At 39.8% G+C, this 22,061-nt stretch overlaps 2 protein-coding genes across 3 annotated transcripts; both read right to left on the bottom strand.

Annotated features, from left to right (window-relative positions):
• Positions 1 to 260: 260 nt before the first annotated feature.
• LOC147307829 (uncharacterized) lies at positions 261 to 15,225 on the bottom strand. The gene is made up of 3 exons (XM_086273078.1): positions 15,056 to 15,225; positions 12,262 to 12,496; positions 261 to 3,360 (listed from the first exon to the last, which is right to left on the bottom strand). Exons 2-3 carry the CDS (start codon positions 12,479 to 12,481, stop codon positions 2,117 to 2,119), a joined length of 1,464 nt encoding a protein of 487 aa, XP_086129204.1. The 5' UTR covers positions 12,482 to 12,496; positions 15,056 to 15,225; the 3' UTR covers positions 261 to 2,116.
• Positions 15,226 to 17,696: 2,471 nt separating this feature from the next.
• Positions 17,697 to 20,462, bottom strand: LOC147307828 (E3 ubiquitin/ISG15 ligase TRIM25-like). 2 transcript variants are annotated; one of them, XM_086272981.1, is made up of 2 exons: positions 19,400 to 20,462; positions 17,697 to 18,692 (listed from the first exon to the last, which is right to left on the bottom strand). In XM_086272981.1, the coding sequence occupies exons 1-2, from the start codon at positions 20,201 to 20,203 to the stop codon at positions 18,636 to 18,638; spliced, it is 861 nt and encodes a 286-aa protein (XP_086129107.1). In that variant the 5' UTR covers positions 20,204 to 20,462; the 3' UTR covers positions 17,697 to 18,635. The 2 variants fall into 2 exon arrangements, with proteins under 2 accessions (XP_086129107.1, XP_086129106.1); XM_086272980.1 differs by having other exon boundaries at positions 17,697 to 20,462.
• Positions 20,463 to 22,061: the final 1,599 nt, after the last annotated feature.

The raw sequence follows: 22,061 nt of genomic DNA, 5'->3' as shown, positions 1-22,061 counted from the left end.
TTGAGCAATTTTATATGGTTTCCATATTCTTAAAATTTACTTTTGAAGGCGAATTATCTCTATTTCCAGTTAGCATCGGACTTCACTGAACAAGCTGGGTGATGGAACAAGCTGATGCTTTAATTTGCTGAATTATTTTGCACATCTTGCCAGTGGTAACAACACAGGCAAAGTTTTCACATCCATTACACAACATGGTGAGCGTCAGTAGTTGAGGGATGAAGTCACATATGTCAACATACATTTGCATCAGAGAACAGTCTCTTCAATTTACTTTTATTTCTATTTCTATAATATGTGAAAACGAGAATATAAAATACCCCCCAATCTAACATCTCTCACAATACAAATGAAACTACAATGCTTTGTAGACTGCCCAAGAATTTGAACAGGGTACTGGGCTTAAGTATAACAGACCCAAATTCAAGCACACTGGGTGAAAAAGTCCATTGTAAAAATCTGAGTTTAAATAAATAGTTTCTCAATTTATATAAAACATAGTCAGACACCAAGAAACAAATTGTGGAAAAAAGCTAAATAAAGGAGAACATTGTTATGTTGTTTGCTGCAAAGAACTGGTTATAATCATTTTTGACATTTCTTTTTAAACTATAAAAATCAGAAAGGAATTTGGTTCCAGTAGATGGTAGTGATGGTGAGATGAAGCCTCATGATGAACTGAAGCTTTCCATCCAATTGGTCGACTCATGGTTCGAAGCATTGTGATGATTCATTTGCTCTACTGCGCCATCAAGTGGACAATTCAAGTGAAGCGGGCTCTTTGATTATAATGATATGTAAACCTTATGTACATCTGGATAATGACACAAACTAGTGTTTGGTGCTTCACTTTTTAATAAACTAAAAGACAGAAATCAGATTATAGGATGTGTAGTGTTGTTTATTTATATTTTGGTGTTTATCATTTGTGATATTTATTACTGTGTGCATACTTTATTAGGAGAGACAAAATTTAAAAAAAAAAAAAAAAAACATCTCTTCCTTGCCGGTTCCATCGAAGAAGAAATGCACAAGTAACTATGTAGCACATACGTAATCCAATTCCACAACACGGTGTGATGGGGAATCAGCTGTTTTCCTGCCCATGTTATTTCGAATCTGGCGCGAACCGGTGAACCAGTCCCTGAATCAGTCACGTGGTACGGACTGCCCGCGAGGCCTCGAACATCACTGCATACGTAATCAAAGCAAGCCTCGATACGCGCTTCAGAAAAACGCCCCCGCGATTACCCGACGCACGATTCGAAGCTTCGACACACAGGACACATCACTAGTAGATGGTGGCTCTCAAGCACAGCAATGTAAATCTCTCTCTTACACACACACACACGCACACCACCATCAACTTTTCTAAATTGCTAATGAAAACATAACTGAGCAGCAAAGTCCATCTAGCTCTTCACGGTTGTTGTGGTCGTGATAATTTTGTGAGGACACATTGAAAAGCCTCGGATGAACTTGCCAAAGTTCTACAAGTTAGGCGTCCGTAGCTTGTGTCCAGATCACATGTGTGTGTGTATGCATGTGTAATGTACATATAGACACGTGTGTTTATATGTACATTACACATGCATACACATACATACACAAAGCTGTGTAAACCAACTATAAATAACTAATCTAAACTTATATACATTAAATACAGAAATTAAATGAGGTGGAATGAATACTACAGAATATACATAAATAAAAAGCACAACTAACTAAATCAACATCACAACATGAAGTGACTTCCAGTCCATAATGACTCCAGATTTTTGGTCTTAGGTATTACTTGAATGATTTCAAATCCTTTGTAGGAAAACCAGAATGACTGATGAATTAAATGTTTGCAATAAAAAAATAATAAATGTTTTTTATAACAAAGTTTTAGGTAAAAAAAATATTAACTAACATCTACAATTAATATATACATGTTATCTGTACAGTTATCTGTACAGAAAAACATTCATCATAGTAACAAACCAATTAGTGTAACAAACAGTTGTTACTGTTACGGACATAAAATACCAAATTGAACTAAATATGAGGTAATCTTTTCCCTCATGCATTGTAGTGAAGCTCCGCTTTGAACATTGCTCCACCTTTGACACTTTCATGTACTGTGAATTCTCATGTGCTTTTTCAAGTGTGCCGCCTGACTGAATGTTTTACCACATATTTTACACAAGTGTGGCTTCTCACCTGTGTGGATTCTCATGTGAACTCTGAATGCTGACGCGTTACTAAAGCTTTTCCCACAGGCGCTACAAGAATGTGGCTTCTCACCTGTGTGGATTCTCATGTGCTTTTTCAAGTTTGGCGCCTGACTGAATGTTTTACCACATATTTTACACAAGTGTGGCTTCTCACCTGTGTGGATTCTCATGTGAACTCTGAATGCTGACGCGTTACTAAAGCTTTTCCCACAGGCGCTACAAGAATGTGGCTTCTCACCTGTGTGGATTCTCATGTGCTTTTTCAAGTGTGCCGCCTGACTGAATGTTTTACCACATACTTTACACAAGTGTGGCTTCTCACCTGTGTGGATTCTCATGTGAACTCTGAATGCTGACGCGTTACTAAAGCTTTTCCCACAGGCGCTACAAGAATGTGGCTTCTCACCTGTGTGGGTTCTAATGTGAGTGTTTAAGCTGTTAATCTGAATGAATCGTTTCCCACAAGTGCTACAAGAATAAGGTTTCTCACCTGTGTGGATTCTCATGTGAACTCTTGATGATGATGAGTGACGAAAGCCTTTCCCACAGGTGCTACAAATATATGGCTTCTCACCTGTGTGGATTCTCATGTGAGATTTTAAGTGGATCAGATGACGGAATCCTTTCCCACATGTGCTACAGCAATAAGGTTTCTCACCTGTATGGACTCTTAGATGGTTAAGCAGTCTGTATTTATACTGAAAGGTTTTTCCACAAATCTCACATTTTACAGACTTTCTACTTGTGTCAGGCTTACACTGACTATATGACATGAGCTGGCTCTCTACTCCACTTTGCTTTCTCTGATTTCTCCTCTTTGTGTTTGCATTTGTAGTTGATCCTGAGTGCACATGCTCACTTTCTTCCTGGCCTTGGCTCCACTCTGGCTGAGGACAGTTGTTAGAAAGAAAGTCACTGCTTGGTTCAGGTTCCTCATGAGTAGAAGTCACCATACATTTATTAGTCTCTTCCTTTAGAAGAAGCCGCTCTCCCTCCTGACTGGTGCAGGGTTCCTCCTGCTCCTCTTTAAATTCTGGAGGCTTTCGATCCTCCTGATCCAGACTGGAGATCCTTTCATGGTTAGAGACCTGTTGGTCTGCAGGAACCTCTTCCTCCTTACAGATCTTTTGATCTGAAAAGTCTCAAGAGACAAAAACAAAAACATAAAATGAAAAAAACCAAAAACTCGAACATTAAAAAAACAAAACAAAACATCTCATCAACTATTAGAAATTCTCTATGAGCATGTCGCCCACGTACGCCAGTGTAATTCAAACAGTTATGCTAGTGATACTGACACTTAGATACACCGGAATAAATTGAAGTTTGGGGAGCTACATACAAATCAAAAGATCTTGCTGCATTTTCTTACATATTAATTTTGTACATTACTACAATGAATTTTAAATAAAACCCCTCAGATGCAGTTTAAGTGCAGACCTTCAGCTTCAATTCAGTAGGTTGAATGAAAACACGGCATAAAAATGTGAGAAAAAAAATCATCATGTTCATTTCTAATACAGATGCTTGCTTTCTCCTTTTTAATACTCTACCAGGCCTTTACTGCAGTGACTTTCAGGTCTTGTTTGTTTGTAGGCCTTTCTGTCTCAAGTTTAGCTTTCAACAATAGAAATGCATGCTCAACTTGGTCAACGCTTGAGGGTTGACGGATGTGCTGACGCGCCAAAAATCAGACCACCAATTTAGGACAACACAGCAACAAGATGCAACGACCCAGAGTCTCCATTTCAACTTGGGTCGAAAGTGCGGACTTCAAACTTTATACCAGTTTTTAAATTGTGTTGACAGGCCACGTAAAACAGACGTATGATAAAAAATACACACAATGTTTTTTTCTGAATAAAATAGTAGTGTTTACAGTGGGAAGAAACTGTAAAAACAGTGTTTTTTTAAGGACAGCGCTAGCAAACACTCCTTTTTATCTTGTGAGAGAAAAAGACAAAACACCCCTTTCCTTCCCCATTAGTGAAAAAATGTACCATGTTGACCAATCGAAAATGATGTGGCAACATGTGGCATTTTGTTGTTTGGGAAGAGGTGGAGGTTTTAGGAGTGACACTGGCGAGTCAGAGCGAGCGAGCGAAAGAAAGCGAGAGAGCAAGTTTTGATGCGTGAGAGATTTGTCATACCTGCAGGTAGGGCTGCCACGATTTGTCGACTAGTCACGATTACGTCGACTATCAAAATCGTAGACGACTGATTTAATAGTCGACGCGTCGTTTGAAGCTTTGTAAGATCCCAAAAGACGCAGGAATAATAGCAGGATTTAAGAGTGTAATAACGGACTGAAACAGAAGATGGCAGCACTGCACGTACAAGGATGCCAGCTGCCGTTAAACCCCGAAGAAGAAGAAGAAGAAGCAGCTGTGTCCCAGAATTCATAGCGCGGCCCAGCTTAGTTTCCAACAATGGCGGCAGCTAGTTAGTTTTAATATTACTCGTATTATTCTTTCCGGGTCACAAAATAAACGTTTAACATATTTTCAGGCGAGAATGTAGCTGTGTAAACCTCAAATATCTGCTCAGTTTATCAGGACACCACATATTTTCAAAAGCGCTCCGACGTTTTCGGAGACGTCTGTTACCCGCTAGCTCGATAGCTAGCCGGGGGCTAGGTCACTAGCGCCGTGAGAAGACCGGATTCCCGGCAAATTGTTTTCAAACCCACCGCCGTCTTTCGCTACTCAGGTTAAATATATATGAGTCACTTAGATAAATTAAAAATGTTGTTGTTTGGCTTTTTTTTTTTTTTGTATTTTATTTGTTCCTGAGTAAATCGGTTTGTCTGAGATTAAAGTTATAGTTTTTACACAGCTGAATAAACGTCAAGCAGACAGCTGATTATCAGAAGTGTGAGATACTGGAGAATATACTCCGGTGTCCTGTTATATTTTAGATAGCAAGGAGTTTATTAAACTTCACCGAAACAATCTGCAAATTTCATTAAAATTGAATAATCTATCATCTTGTCTTTATCTTTAGTTAGCACCTTAAAAGCTTAAAGCTGTAAGCTAATGATAGTCATATAAGAGCAGATGCTGCTGGTGCAATAAGCTGTAGTTTTACGTCCAGTGGATGATGATCTGATTAGTCGACTAATCGCATAAATAATCGGTGACTAGTCGACTATCAAAATAATCGTTTGTGGCAGCCCTACCTGCAGGGTTTATACCTGTGGTGTTCTTCTCAGTCTTATGTGTGCATTTTTAGGTACATAGTGCCATGTACCAATGATATTTGCAAAATGTGTGCATAATTTTTAGAAATGTACAATTTCTATTTGCATTTTAAGTTTCAAAAATGATTTGTTAAACATGTTTGTGGTTTTTACAGTAAAAAATATAACTTTTTTCTACTCGGATTTTAGGTTTTTTGTCTCAATTGTCGTCAGTCGAATCAGAATTTGAATTTTTTTTGAAAACATGGACATGGCATCCTTTGGATTAATGAGGATCACTTGCTTGTTCTCAGTGCTCAGGTCAAAAACTTTCTTCTCTGATGGAATTTCCTATCAAACTGGCTGCTTAGGCGTCAAGTTTCTAACTCAACAATGCTCACATCCAGACGACGGGCTTTTCAGTGAAGGCCTTGCATCAGCTAGACAATATTAAACCACATACTGCATTTATTCCAACAACATGGCTTTGTAGTAGTAGAGTCCAGGTGGTGAACTGGCCTGCCTGCAGACATGGCAAATGTTTCTTTCATCCACTGAAAATATTTTGCATGAAAGTGAAAAATATGAAAATGGAGACCCAGGACTGTTCAACAGCTAGAATCTTATATCAGAGAAAAATGGGAAGAAACTCAAAACAGCAGCTGCTCTCCTCAGGTCACTAACTGTTGTTAAAAGAAGACAGAAAACAGTGGTAACATGGCTCCGTCCTGACTTTTCTGTTGCTATCTTCAATTTCAAAATAAGCAAATGTTTTGTATATTTGTTTGTTTTGTTGTTTTTCTTCTACAATATCCAATTGGGTTTAATTGGGTTTGTATCTGTAGAAATTTTATATCCATTAACAAATAAAGACAATCAGCATCATAATATGAACTCATTTTCAGGTTTCAACATTAACTAGACACAAGATTGTTTCTACTTTCTCAACCAACACACTTCGGCTTGTTCCTTTTAGTTTATATTATTCCTGTACCCCTGAAAATAAAGTTTAAGTTCTAATTAGAATCCTACATTAGTAATATTTGTTTGTCTCATCTATAGAGTATTCCAAACTTTTCATACTTTGTTGGTAAAATTATTTAGCACTAATTTCCTAGCAGTGGCTGTACTGTCCTGTGACAATTACACCCAGCTGTATTAGGAATTAGGTTAAAGAACTGTTTTGCTTTTTCGTTTAACTGTTGTTAGTTTTGCCATATTTGTGCCTTACCAACAGTGTTGGGTAGTAACGGAATACCCCGGGGTTCCCTTTACTACGGTTCGGAGCCACGGACCTGTTTCATATACGTGCGGAATAGTTTTCTATATGAGACCCAGCAAAAAGTGTAGCCGTACCTAATGTCCAACCTACTGATACTCATTTTACATTAAGATTTAAAAGTCTAGTTGGTACTGGTATGGCGAGTATCCTTCAGTAATAGTAATAAATCACACAGCAATTCATGTAGTTGTAAAAAGCATGTTAATATATTAAGTAATCCAAAGTATTCAGAATTAGAGATGGACCGATCCGATATCACATATCGGTATCGGTCCGATACTGACCTAAATTACTGGATCGGATATCGGAGAAAAATAAAAAATGTAATCCGATCCATTAAATATCACGAAAGCACCTCGCAAAACTTGCAACATGCCGTAACTCACCTCAGAACGTTAGCACGTCAGAGCAGTATGCGTCACGTGATAGAGCGGCTGTGGCATGCGGGACCTGTCGGTGGTCTGGATAGCATGTGGAGCTTCGCTAGCAACCTGGCATTTCATCTCCCATAAAGTTATCCCCGAGAGAAGTAAAGCAAGTGTGTAAGTCCATCTCTGAATGTTTGTAAAGCATTCCTGCGTTAAGCTTAACAAACGACTGCCTCTCGCTCTCCGGCTGCTACTTCAATCGTGAAACTTACTTAATTACTTGCTTAATGGGGCGATCGTGGCTCAAGAGTTAGGAGTTCGCCTTGTAATCGGAAGGTTGCCGGTTCGAGCCCCGGCTTGGACAGTCTCGGTCGTTGTGTCCTTGGGCAAGACACTTCACCCGTTGCCTACTGGTGGTGGTCAGAGGGCCCGGTGGCGCCAGTGTCCGGCAGCCTCGCCTCTGTCAGTGCGCCCCAGGGTGGCTGTGGTTACAATGTAGCTTGCCATCACCAGTGTGTGTGAATGTGTGTGTGAATGGGTGGATGACTGGATATGTAAAGCGCTTTGGGGTCCTTAGGGACTAGTAAAGCGCTATATAAATACAGGCCATTTACCATTTAATGATCAGCTGATCGGCTTTTCTGTCGCGAGTCCGTCTCTCTTGTTTGCTTTTGGCCCACTTTGCACCAGAAAGAGGAAACCAGCGGCTGAACAACAGCAGAACGTTTAAGCTTGATAAGCTGTTGTTAGAATTTATTTAATATTACTTTCTACACCAGGATCTTTTTCTACGTAGCTGACGCTGGTAACTGTGCAGGGGCGGATCTAGCAAAGTTTAGCCAGGGGGGCCGATAGGGCATGAACAGGGAAAAGGGGGCACAAAGACATACTTTTCTTTCTTATTCTCATTTAAAATGTCGAGCTTTTAATAAATAATTATCTGACAGCCAAAGTTTTAATTTGATGTAAAATGAATAGAAGTCAATTACTGTATATAGTGACTATTAAGTCTAATATACCCTAGTAAGCTATAGTACTTTTTACTTTGGGAAGGTACCATCTGTGCAGTCTGCAATTTTGTTGAAGAAAGATGTTGAATCTATTTAATATTTCTTGAAAAATAATTGATTTCTGTGCATTTTTTTTTCCACACTGCATCAAATTAAGGTTGATTACGTCGATTAAGCATCATGAGGTGGCGCGTGAGGGGTGGTTCCCTATTTTTTATTTATTTATTTTTGTTGTTGCTGGGAGTTGGAACCCTATTAGTTAGGTTGCTTAATATTTATGCTAAGTACTCTTTAAAATACCAGAATAGGGAGGATGGTGTAGGTTTAAGTTTATTAGATTGATCAGTATTGCTGAACTATGAAATATTTTTTTTTTGCATACAGGTATAACAGAATAGCTTTAGTGTAGTTGTTGTTTTAAACTTGAGTATGAACTTGCAGACTTGCAAAATGCAGCAAGATATTTTAAAAAACAGTTTTGTTGATTAAAAAACATATCGGATTCATATCGGTATCGGCAGATATCCAAATTTATGATATCGGTATCGGACATAAAAAAGTGGTATCGTGCCATCTCTATTCAGAATACATTACACTCACTGAGTAACTATGGAACGCCAGGACTGCCATAATGAATTAATTAAATACACCATTAAATAATTAATTAAATGTGTCAATAATTAATTAAAATTGGAATTAATTAATTAAATAAATAGTTATGACACATGTAATTAATTAATTATTGACACATTTAATTAATTATTTATGTATTTCACATTTTAATTAATTATTGACACATTTAATTAATTATTTATTGACACATTTAATTAATTATTTATGTATTTCACATTTTAATTAATTATTGACACATTTAATTAATTATTGACACATTTAATTAATTATTTAATGATATATTTATTTATTTCATTTTGGCAGTCCTGGCGCCTGGCTCTCGTCATGAAATAATTTTATCTGTCAGCCTCACCCATCAAACTCAGGGGGCGGGGTTAACGCTGCCCATGCAGCTTCTCTAACATTTGATTGGTTGCCGTGCAAAGTAAGTCAAAACAGGTCGATCCTAGATAATCGATTGCTTGTGTAGACTTGGGGCAGCCAGTTATCCCAGAATGCATTTCAAATCACAGGCAGCAATGGTGGTGGTGTAGTTTTAAAATACCCCGTTTTTCTGTCACCAGCTACACTTTTAACAGTGTTTTAGCTGCGAATGTCGCGCCGTATGTCTGGTCAGGTTGTCAACATAGAACATGTTTGCAAAAGTGCTCAGATGTTTTCAGAGATTTCACTAGCTCTGCTAACAGTTAGCATGCAGAGTGCACCGAGGGGGTTACGTTAACCGGTTTGTTTACATATTCCACTCTCCGTGTTCCACATGTTGCATTCGCAGATTCTCATTTTCACCGAACGATCGTCTCTTTCCGCCTGGTCTTGTGTCTCTGTGCTTCTGTAACATAAAGAACGAGCTGACATTTTTCTCACGAAACCAGCGATCAGCTCAGCAGACCCTCAGTTTACCTGCATGCATCCTCCTCCTCATCTGTCAGCTGTTTAACACCTGCTGCTAATTCAAGAAACACGCCTAGTTACCTGGTGATAGTCACAGTTTAACTGGGCAGCCGGTGCTCGATATAACGCAATGTCAGCGCATTTTTCTGCACAAGATAAGGAAATATAGTGTTTTCCCCGAGCGCAGAGCTGCTGGAGCTTGTTTCCTTACAGAGCACTTTATAGGCGAGCCAGCTTTATCAGCGGCTGATGTCCAATCACCAGCACACAGCTTTCAAACCTCAGCTGAGTTTTAGCTCTCAGTGGTTAAACGCTGGACTTCATTCACTCAGGTTCTGTCTGTCGGGTCACGTTTACTTCGCTGTTTTATTTACAACTGAGCAAATCGGTTTGGCTGAGGTTAAAGTTACGTTTCATAACTGCATAGTTTCACAGACGTTCAATGGTTCACTGGCACATGTGTTAGACTGAACTATCATCTAAATATCATCTGTTTTTTAATAGTTATTCAACTGTATTCTAAGCACCAGCTGTCTGTTAGAATGTGATTTTTTCTCTCTCTCTGTTGGCAGAGGTATAAAAATGCGCAGGAAAATCTGACGTGCATGGCAAACTTCACCGACGATATTTAGGGAGGAATAAACACACATCAAACATAAATGAACCATTTGCCTGTCTCCATAATTGAGAGCATTTTCTCTTCTTATGTCAACACTCTCTCTCTTTTTTTTTTTTTTTCTTTTTTTTTGCTTTTTCGGTCATGTTATGTTTACCTGTCAAAGGCTTGTTACAAACTATGAAACACATCGTGCAGACTTCTGGATGTTAGAAGAAAACTAATACTGCTCATGAATGAGACTAAAGGCAGGAAGGTGTCCTTTAAAACTAAACATGTTAATAGGACCTCCCTATTTATATCATAGTTTATGATATAGCACGTGTATTTCAGTAATAGCCTGCTGAGGCCACTATACGTGCTGGCCTCATATCAAATGTGAAGGCAGACTGAGTCTATGTTTGACGTTTGTTTATATCTAATCTTCCTTTTCAAACATTTAAACAGCAGCGAGTCTGCAGCTGAGGGAACACAAACTCAAATTGTCGGAACAGGTTTGCTCGTTTCTTGGATTCATTTGGTGATTTATTAAATGTATAACTGTTATTCTAATCTGCTGCTGGGTCTCTTACACTTTTCTTTATGCTGTATATTTTCACGTCTCTGGAATAGTTGGCAGTTAGTCAGCTGGGAAACTTTGTGTTAACTCATGGAGCTGAGGATATCGTGGATATGCTGACCTCGCTGCGTGGTGTACAGAGCGAGGTCAGCATGATTAATATTCACAATAAAAATATTAGCCGAACATCATGAAGTCTGTATGTGTTTCATAGTGTCGAACAACCTTTGTACAGTTAAAGCCAGCAGTTACTACATGACAGAAACACCAACGTTATCTCTTTTATGCGTTTATACACAGGTCACGCTGATTACTGAACAAAAACCCAAAGATCAGATGTTAAACAGATTTATTTGCTCTCTCTCCTCCTTAAACATGTTTTTAATGTTAGTTATAATTCAGAATTGGCGACTGAAACACGTAGGACACATAAGAACATCAGGAAATAAAACACTGATAAATATAACCTCAGTAAAAGAAGTCAGCGGGGGTTACTACAGCTGTGTACCGGGGCCTGCGCTTTGTCGGTGGGATTGCTTGCGAGGCGAGCGGGTCTATCCCACGCTTTGCCGTGAGACTGGGCAGACGTCTCCGAAATCATCGAAACACTTTTGCAAAGAGGCTGTATCTTGACAAACCGACCAGACACATGAAGATTAAACCACTACATTCTCGGCTAAAAAAATATTAAAACGGTATTTGGTGACACACAAACAGGGTTTTTCAAAGTTCAGTTCTGTTAGCTTCCACATGCCGGTTGTTGTGTGCTAGAAACAATGGCCACCAGGCCTAAGCAATGGTTTTGACTTGATCAGCGTTAACCCCGCCCCCTGAGTTTGATGGGTGAGGCTGACAGATAAAATTATTTCATGATGAGAGCCAGGCGCCAGGACTGCCAAAATGAAATAACTAAATATATCATTAAATAATTAATTAAATGTGTCAATAATTAATTAAAATGTGAAATACATAATTAATTAAATATGTCAATAATTAATTAATTAAATGTGTCAATAATTAATTAAAACGTGAAATACATAAATAATTAATTAAATGTGTCAATAAATAATTAATTACATGTGTCATAACTATTTATTTAATTAATTAATTCCAATTTTAATTAATTATTGCCACATTTAATTAATTATTTAATGGTGTATTTAATTAATTCATTATGGCAGTCCTGGCGTTCCATAAGTAACGAGTTCTGAATACATTACAAAATACATATATTCTGTAATACATTTTAAAAGTAACTTTTCCAACACTGCCTACTATTAGCAAACTTGCGAGCCACATGCTATGAAGCAAATCTATGGTCTACAGTGACCCCTTGTAGACATTGTGAGACATCGTTTCTGCTTCCAGAAAACCACAATTTGTGGGACTGTCAACTGCTCCTAAAAGAAAACTGAGCAACAATAACAGATATTACTTTTCCTTCTTCCCAGTGCAGACATCACTGATGCTTCACTCGTTCCTGCCTTCCTGATAGTTTCACATACCTTTGCTTTGTATCTGTATTTCAGGTTTCCAGATGGTATCCAGCAGTCTGAGCCTCTCCTGCCCGGTCCAGACCATGATGTGTTCAACCTCGTGACTGGTGCAGAGTTCCTCCTGTTCCTCCTTAATCTGAGGAGGCTCTGGGTCCTCCTGCTTCAGACTGGAGCTCCTCTCCTGGTTACAGATCTGTTGGTCTGCGGGAACCTCATCCTTACTCTTCATTCTGTTTTGAGAATTCTTGAAAAGAGACAAGTGATAACGGGAGAAATTAAAAATGAACAAATGTGACAAATGTTTCAAGAGCACCGTGTGAGTGACTCAAGTTCTGATACTTTTATAAGCAAAATTAAGAATACAAAAACTTTCAGGTAGCTGCTGCCAGCTTGGTAAATGGCCTGCATTTGTATAGCGCTTTTCTAGTCCATAGGACCCCAAAGCGCTTCACACTACATTCAGTCATTCACCCATTCACACACACATTCACACACACAGCTTCACAGTTGCGCAACTGTTTGTCATTTTAACCTGCCACAGTAACAACCAAAAGTAATTATATCATTAATTATATTTAGATGGAGGATTTTAGAGTATTTCTCACCACCTGACTATGATCTGAGTCCAAATTTCAAATTAAAAGCTGTTTCACTTTGTTTGCTGATTTGTGCTTAAAGCTGCAGTATTTTGTTTTGTTTTTCATTATTTTCAAACTACGAAATAATTGCAGTCACAATAATGAATTAATATCATGTAAATTATTTAAACGGTACTTAAGATGGTGGTTAACACTGTTGCCTCACAGCAAGAAGATTCTTAATTCGACTCAGGAGTTTGCATGTTCTGCTCCTCAGTGTGTCGGTTCTCTCTGGGTACTCCAGCTAGGGCTGCCACAAACGATTATTTTTGAGATAGTCGACTAATCACATCATGCATCCATTGTTGTAAAACGTACAGCTTATTGCACCAGTATGCACCTGCTCTTATATAACTATCATTAGCTTACAGCTTAAAGTGTTTAACGTATGTGCTCACTAAAAATAAAGACAAGATGATAGTTCATTAAACTTTTAATTAAATTTGCAGATTAAACACCACCGAGACAATCAATTCAGCAGTCTGCTCTTTGCTCCCTCAAATATAACAGGACATTGGAGTAAATTCTCAATCATCTCACATTTCTGTTCAGTTTTCTGTTTATTCAGCTGTGTGAAAACTGTAACTTTAATCTCAGCCAAACTGATGCACTCAGGAAACAATAAAACACTGAAAAAGCCAGATAATAACATTTATAAACTAAGTCACTTATATAACTAACCCTATAGATGAAAGCACATAACATTTTATTTTCAAAAGCAAATAACAAGCTTATAGAGCAGTAGTTTTCGGTTTTCAACAAAAGCATGCAATTTACTTTGTGTACAGTCAAATGGAGTTGAGTCAACTAGTGCCACCCGTGGCAAGGTGCCATAGCCTACAGCCAGATCAACTTGTGACACAGACATCTGCAGCACAATACATTTGTAACTTTCAATTTTTTCTGTTTTTGTGTCTTGCGAATAAACCTTTTTTATATAATTATATTATGCATTTATTTTTGGCCTACATCAGTAGAAAATGCCAAATTATATACACAAAGTTATTGAAATCACCAGTCCTGTTGATTATCATGATTTTAATTTTCTTTCCCATAACAAAGAAATACGTCTTGAACAAATATATGACACATTAATATTTCACATCCTGTTATCATAGCCTGCCTGTGTAGAGAATACATTAACATGGCAAATGTATTGTGCATGAAACAAATTCAAACGAGGTGCAGATGTGTGTCACAAGTTAATCTGACTGTAGGCTTTAGGCACTTGACCACAGGTGGCGCTAGTTGACTCAATTTGAGTGAACATAAAGTAAACTGCACGTTTTAGTTGTGCAGCGAAAACGCTGAAATCGGAGTAATAACACGTACGAGGGGAACAATAACGAAGACAAGATTCTCCCGATCATTTACTCTTGCTGTCCTGTGAACAACATCGGCGTGGTGTTAATTGTTTGCCGTTTTCGCGATCGCCTCGCGCACGAGAATATCACCAGGTAAACTCGCGACATTTCTAAACATTTTGTTATTAAAGAGCAACAAGACTGAGGGAGTGTGTTTGAGGTAACCTTATAAATGTCACGGATGACACATTTGGTGTTTATTTGCTGTTTTGTCGGTAGCGGCTACTGAAAAGCAAGCCTACCACACATCTGTTCGGCCAACGCCAGTTAATCCGGAACACTGGCCGCGAAGGATTTCACTCGCAGAAAAGGCTCATCGATGGTGGCTGGGATCGCGCCACGATCATCAGCCATTGCAGCCTAAGGCTCAGGGAAACGAGCCCGCCAGCCCTTTATAGTGGCCGAGCCCACTGGCGATAAGGAAAGGTAGCTCGTCATAGAGGACTCACGCTCGGGGAGACGTTTTTATGGTCGACTTAATAATGGAATAATGGCATGCATTTATATAGCGCTTTTCGAGACCCTCAGAGCGCGTTACAATCCCACTATTCGGTTCTATACTTAGGCTCCCAGAAGAGCCTCGAGAACCCTGGTGCTGTCTTTGCATACCTCCACAATGCTATGTTATTTAATCTTTTAAAAAAGGAGATTTCCTGCGTACGACCAGAAAGAGCCCAAGTACCGCGCGTTCCACAGTTTTAAAATAAATAACCTACAACATCTGCACGGTAACCACGTGGTGCGAGTTGAAGGTTTCTCTCACAGATTCTTTCGTCCGCGTGTTTAATACTAAAATCTTACCGTTTAAATCAAAGGGACGCACTTATGTGATGAGCTGCTGGTTGAATTTAGTCTGCGCTGATGGTTGATCTCACCCTGGTCGATTGTTTCTTAACCTCCGAGCAGATTTCTACCTTGAAAAACTCTCAAACCACTGTTGTTTGTTTGTTGTGGAGTTTGAGTGACGTCATTTCCGCTATACTTCTTCTATTAGAATTTCGAGTAGAACTGGCGCACTGCTGCCCTCCTCGGGTCATTCGTAGTCCAAATAAAAGTCCTTCCAAACAGTCCAGTGCTTTGCAGAAACCCGAATAAAGAATTTTAGTTCCCCAGTGATCCAAGCCAAGTATTGACTTAAACAGTCTGTAATATTCTGCAGCACAACTGGATCAGACTGTCTAAACATGTAAAGTAATGACACCCATTCTTTTCATTCTGTTATTGCTTTTTCCACATGCTGTTTTTTTGATGATGGATCCACATTCAGAAGACCCAGTGCTTATTAAATTTAATTAATTAATTTTATTTATATAGCGCCAAATCACAACAACAGTCACCTCAATGCCCCCCCCCCCCCCCCCCCCCCCCACAGGTTCTCCAGCCTTTAGATTGATGTTAGTGTCATCTTCATTAACTGAAGTTTCTGTATGTTTCCTTATCATTTCATTCATTTTCTTCACTCCTTAACACATATCTGAGCTCCTTTGTGAACAGTCTTGAACTTCATTTTGGACCTGTTTTAATCACTCTAGCAGCTACTATGTTTGTCATTTCCACTATTTTTCTTGCACTAAACTATTTGCACTAAACAATAATTTCAGATAAACTGTAATTCCATTCATCCATCCTGCTTTTCTCAAATTTCTCTGTGGCTTTTTCACAGTTAGAAGGAAATGCTTCCCAGTCTGCCTTACTGAAGTCAAATGAGCAAAGTCATTTGTTTTATTCAGTAAAGCATTCCAGAGCTTTTCAGAAGACAAGGCCTATGAACCAAGTGATGCTTCTGCAAGGGCCTCAGAAAAGTAAAACGCTACACTCATCCACACAAAAGCATGTCTTTCATCTCTTCTAGGAGGAAATACTATATTTATATTGTTATATATTATAATTAGTCCTCCAGTGAAGTTAGTCTCATATCACATGTGGCTGCATTACATCCTGCAACACCTCGACCGCCCGGGAACTTATGCCATGGTCCTGTTTGTGGACTTTAGTTTGGCTTTTAACACCATTGTGCCTGAACTTCTCTCCTCCAAACTATCCCAGCTCAGTGTGTCACCAGCTGCCTGTCAGTGGATCACCAGCCTGACAGACAGGAAGCAGCAAGTGAGGCTGGGGGAGATCACCTCTGAAACTCGGTCCCTCAGTATTGGTGCCCCTCAAGGATGTGTCCTCCTTCTACACTAATGACTGCACCTCCAAGAACTCTGCTGTTAAACTCCTAAAGTTTGCAGATGTCACCACCGTCATTGGCCTCATTCAAGATGGTGATGAATCTACATACCGACAGGACGTTAAGCAGCTGGTACTCTGGTGCAGTCAGCACAGTCTGGAGCTGAACACTCTTAAGACTGTAGAGATGACAGTGGTGTTGGAGCTATTTGTTCTTTATTTTTTATTATTTTTGAAATTAGTTAAAGTTTGTTGTTAGTTTACTTATATTTTGGGGTTTATTTACAAGTTTATTTGTAGGTTAATATTTGTTTCAATGTTTTGTTTGTTTGATGTTACTTTGTTAAATTAGTCAGTAAAAGCTGTAGGGCCATTTTGTTTCTATAAATAAAGAGACTGGTATAGGACCAGCATGCACTGGGGTGAGCCTATGGGTTTTTACCAGAGCAGGAGAAGCAGCAGGAAGTAACTAAAAATGGATCTTGTTATTGCCAAACTGGATGAATAAACCATAAAAACGCAACTTTCAAGTTTGGACAGTGGACTTCTTTTGCCTGCATACGGAATATTATCGCAGTGCAGCAGTGGCTTGTGGACTTTTAATTGCGGGATGTTTGGTTGGTCAAACAAAAGGAATTGCCACTACAATTGGACTTCAGGAGACATCCCTTAACTCTGCTCCCCCTTACCATATCAGACAGCCCGGTGTCTACTGTGAAGATCTTGAAGTTCCTGGGTACCACCATCTCCCAGGACCTGAAGTGGGAGACCAACATCAACTCCATCCTCAAAAGGACCCAGCAGAGGATGTACTTCCTGAGACAACTGGGGAAGTACAGTCTTCCACAGGAGCTGCTGATCCAGTTCTACACTTCAGTCATTGAGTCTGTCCTGTGCTCCTCCATCACAGTCTGGTATGGTGCAGCCACTAAACAGGACAGGAGCAGACTGCAGCAGACTGTACAGGCAGCAGAAAGGATCATCGGCGCCCCCCTGCCCTCCATCCAGGAGCTGTACCTCTCAAGAACCAGGAAACGGGCAGGGAAAATCATCACAGACCCCTCACACCCTGGACACAGACTTTTTGACCTGCTGCCTTCTGGCAGACGGTACAGAAGCCTGCAGACCAGGACCACCCGACACAGGAACAGTTTCTTTCCCCTCGCCATCTCCCTTCTAAACAGTTGACCTGTATTAAATCCCAGTTCTTTGTATTCCTTACGGCAAAGAAAGACACAGCTCAAAGTGGTCAAACTCAAAAAATGATCTTTATTTTACGTTACCGGGAAGGGAGACCTGAACACACGAACACACAAGCTCAGGTCTGAAGCACAAACAGGAAGCCTAGTTATTTATATACTTCCTCTAGACGTCACACACACTTTAAGTTTCGATCAAACACCCTACTTAGTTTCACTTTCTGCCCGCAACTCATGTTCTCTGCAAAAGCATGCAGTTTCCTGTCAGTACTTTTGGCACAGACTGTACTCAGAGTTGGGCCTCTCTTATCCATAAAACAATATAATCAGCAAAGAAGCATTCAGATTATATTATGTCACACTGCTCCCACTGCCAGACTGCAGCTGCACCTTATGTACATTCTGTAGTATTCATTCCACCTCATTTCATTTCTGTATTTAATGTATATAAGTTTAGATTAGTTATTTATAGTTGGTTTACACAGCTTTGTGTATGTATGTGTGTATATAGACGTGTGTGTGTGTGTCTGTGTGTCAATATACCAAACAGATAAATGTATTTGTTTCTTTCTAAAGTAAAGACAAAAAAAACCTGCTTGACAAAGAATGTTCTGCTAATTTCTCTGTTAAAGCCCATGAAGTAGAAGACAAAAACAGGTGGAGAAATATTTGTGTAAATAAAATTCATATCGATCACTGGTACCTTCAATGGACAAACAAACACAGGAAGGATCCCCTTTAAAAACTCAAAAACATCAAGAGAACAAAATGAAGATGTCAAAGTACCACCCATAATGTTTGACAGACAGCTGATCTCGGTGCAGAGCAGAAATGATGGAGAGAAAATAAAATGGAAACTAAAATATAGATTTAAACCCACAATATGAAAGTCTTCGGTCTATTTCAGTTTAATGAATTCAGCAATATCTCCATAATTGGTGTAAAGTCTAAGCCCAACGTAGAGCGGCTGAGTGAATGTGGTCTGGACTCTGTGGAGGAGAGTCATGGTTTCAGAGACACTGTAGAAGGACAAAATACCTGCTCTGTGATCCAGGTACACTCCTACTCTGGAGGAACAAGGACCTGAAATGGGAATTTCAGTGTTGTTATGCCAAAATGTGTAACTATTTTTGGAACAATCTAGTGCCCAAGACTTGTCATTACGACCAAATCCACATTCATTTCGAGTCCCTGCTCTGCTGATATTCCTATATGCAACTGCTACAAAAACTCCCCCTCTCCTCACCACCTCCCAGTAACAACGTCCGGTCAGGCTCTCTCTACTCAGGACCTGCCACCATCCAGTAAATCTGTCTGGATGATCCAAAAAGGATTGTTGATGATACATGAATGTTACTTTTCTGTTCTCGTCTGATAATAACAGCTGTTTGTGTGCTGTGTTTGGATCCAGTGAGATTTTACATGAATATTTTAAGAATCCAGCTCTGGTCTTTGGCTCTGCTGGTGGATCTGACAGTAAAACATCCACTTCAGTGACTGTCAGTGAGATGTTTGTCCATTCCTCTCTCAGAATGTCCTGTAGTTTATCTCTGACCTCTGACACAGCTGCTGTCACATCCTCAAAGTAGCTCAGAGGACGGATATTGATGCTGGATGAGTCTGTAGACTCACTGAGTGCTGACAGTGAGGGGTAGTTGTGTAGAAACTGGATGTGATCCTCTGTGTGTGAGAGCTGCTTCAGCTCAGCATCTTTCCTCTTCAGCTCAGTGATCTCCTGCTCCAGCTTCTCCTGAAGCTCTTTGACTCGACTCACTTCAGTTTCCTGCTGGGATCTGATCTGCTGCTTCACATCAGAGCTTCTTTTCTGGATGAGATGGATCAGCTCAGTGAAGATCTTCTCACTGTGCTCCACTGTTTGATCAGCAGACTGATTGATGGGCTCCACCTCCTGTTGAAGCAGCTTCACATCTTTCTCTCTGTCCTGGATTCTCTGCTGGATGTTTTGTCGACTCACCTCCAGCTCTCTCTGCCTCTCAGTCCTTTCTGCTGCAGCTGAGACTGTGTCGTGGCCTTTATGTTCATCCACAGAGCAGAGATAACAGATACTCTGCTGATCAGTACGGCAGAACATCTTCATCACCTCATCATGACGAGAGCAGATGTTCTCCTGGAGCTTCTTGGAGGGCTCCACCAGCTTGTGTTTCTTTAATGGAGCAACATCATAATGAGGCTGAAGGTGTTTCTCACAGTAAGAGACCAAACACACCAGACATGATTTCACAGCTTTCATTTCTCTTCCAGTGCAGAAATCACAGGCCACATCTTCAGGTCCAGCATAGCAGTGATCAGCAGGAGCAGCTTGGAGTCCAGTCTTCTTCAGCTCCTCCACTAAAACTGCTAACATGGTGTTTTTCACCAGGACAGGCCTCGCTGTGAAAGTCTGTCTGCACTGAGGGCAGCTGTAGATTTTCTTCTCGTCCTCTCCATCCCAAAAGCCATTAATACAGTTCATGCAGTAGTTGTGTCCACAGGGAATAGTCACTGGCTCCTTCAGCAGATCCAAACAGATCGAACAAGAGAAAGTTTCTTGGTCCAGCTGAACTCCTTTCTGCGCCATTTCTCCTCTCAGTATCAGCAACTGTATGAGTTTCACTTCCTTATAATTGAAAGCATTCGGAGCTCTTATCTAAACAACATGAGTTAGCTCTTCTGCGTCGCTGCACATTGATTACAGCCATGTTCAAAGTGCAGACCTGAAGGGGAGGGAAGAAGGAAATATATGGACAGACAGTAGGTGCTGAGTCAGAGAGCAGGAAGAGGAGGGAGGATTATCAGGCTATGATTAATTCTAAGAAGAGGAAAGATGTGTGATTAGTACTTCTTATAACAGAGCTTGCTTCACATTTTAAACAGTTTTAAACAGTGTGTTTTAAAAGGTCTTTTAAAATAATCTAAGTCTGCGAAATTAATTCATCTTTTTATTTGTTTCAGTATTTAAAATACTCCATATAAAGAGAGAACATAGTGAATAACTTTTCAAAACTGAGCTGAGAACAAATGTAGTCCATTTATTTTTTATATTTTTTAGTTACAAAACAGAAAATTCCAAATGCTCCTAAAAGAAAACCGAGCAACAATAACAGAGATTTATAACGTCTCTTCCTTCGTCACCTGTTTGTTTTTCAAGTTGCTTTTGACAGTTAGTTCTTATACTCTTGTCTCATGTGTGACAATATAGGGCACATGCCTTTATTGTTCATAGCAGGAGGTGTTTAAATTTTCATCCTCTGACTTGTTCTCAGGACGTCTAGAGACAATAATCAAGTGCACTCAAAGGAACTTTGCTTCAGTGACCATGCCCTTAGCCCACAGTGGATATTTGTAAGGGGGTGATTGCAAAACATTGCCGCTGTCACGCAGTTTCATATGATTGAGTCGTGTGTTTATGAGTCAGTAACTGTTATTTCATTGGCAGGTTAAGTGGATTATGCTGGTTATAACTGTTAAAGTTATATGTCTCATTTACAGATTATTCCAAACTTTTCATACACACTAAAAAATGCTGGGTTATTTTCATAATCAACTTCTGTGTAAAAGCTGTAGGTTCGTAAATCGGGTTATTGTGACCAAATATTGGTGCAAAAGTCATGACTCAGGAGTTGGGATGATGATGTGCCGGGTTCTTCAGTTCACTCCACAGCTTGACTAATCCTGTTGGGTCACAGGTTGGGCAGCTTTGATAAAACATTGAGTCAAAATTTCACACAATTGTTTGGGTTGAAGATAAGCCTCAGAAGAAGCCACATCAGTTTTCACACTGCCATGTTCAACTAGAAATGACCTGATCAGATATCACTGGACTTCTCCACTACTCAGGGGCGATTCTAGGATCAGAGCTTTGGGGGTGCTGAGCACCAGGAGAGCTGCCCAGCCAGGCAAGATAAACTTTACTTGTCACAATGAGACTTCTTCCCCATCTCTGTCAGTCCTGATTTTATGTCTTTATTTCCAGAGCCGGAAATTAGTGAGCCGAGCCGAAAGAGCCGGTTCTCTAAAAAGAGCCGAAAATCCCATCACTAGTATTAAGCCTTTTGGTTCTTAGTCAACAGAGATTGACAGACCACGTGACTTTCGCGCATTGCTTTGTGGGTACCCGTGGCAACAACATCAAGACACTGCATCAAACACTAGCATTTCCAGCACCGGTAATCATTAATTCTGAGGTTTTAATCCCTACTTGCATTTTATTTGCCCCAAAAACAGTTATGTACAAAACGACGAAGAACTCGGCAGGTCCGTACGAAGACAGACTTGACGAAAAGACCAAAAAACAAAGTACGAGGAAAAAATCAAAGGAGAGATTTTCAATCTCTACACACAACGCTAAGTTGTTAAAGGGTTAACCTGGCAGGGCTGAGAATGTTGGTTGACCCTCCTCAGTATACAGCTAATCTGTTCTTCACTTAAGCTGGGCA

This window comes from Aulonocara sp. 'chitande type north' Nkhata Bay, linkage group LG18, assembly GCF_057382095.1.
Source record: "Aulonocara sp. 'chitande type north' Nkhata Bay isolate Kocher_YH1m ecotype deep benthic linkage group LG18, A_spYH_male_GT1.1, whole genome shotgun sequence".
Lineage (NCBI taxonomy): Eukaryota > Metazoa > Chordata > Actinopteri > Cichliformes > Cichlidae > Aulonocara > Aulonocara sp. 'chitande type north' Nkhata Bay.
Note: the sequence above shows the minus strand (reverse complement) of the source record. Positions and strands in the feature narration are given on the sequence as shown.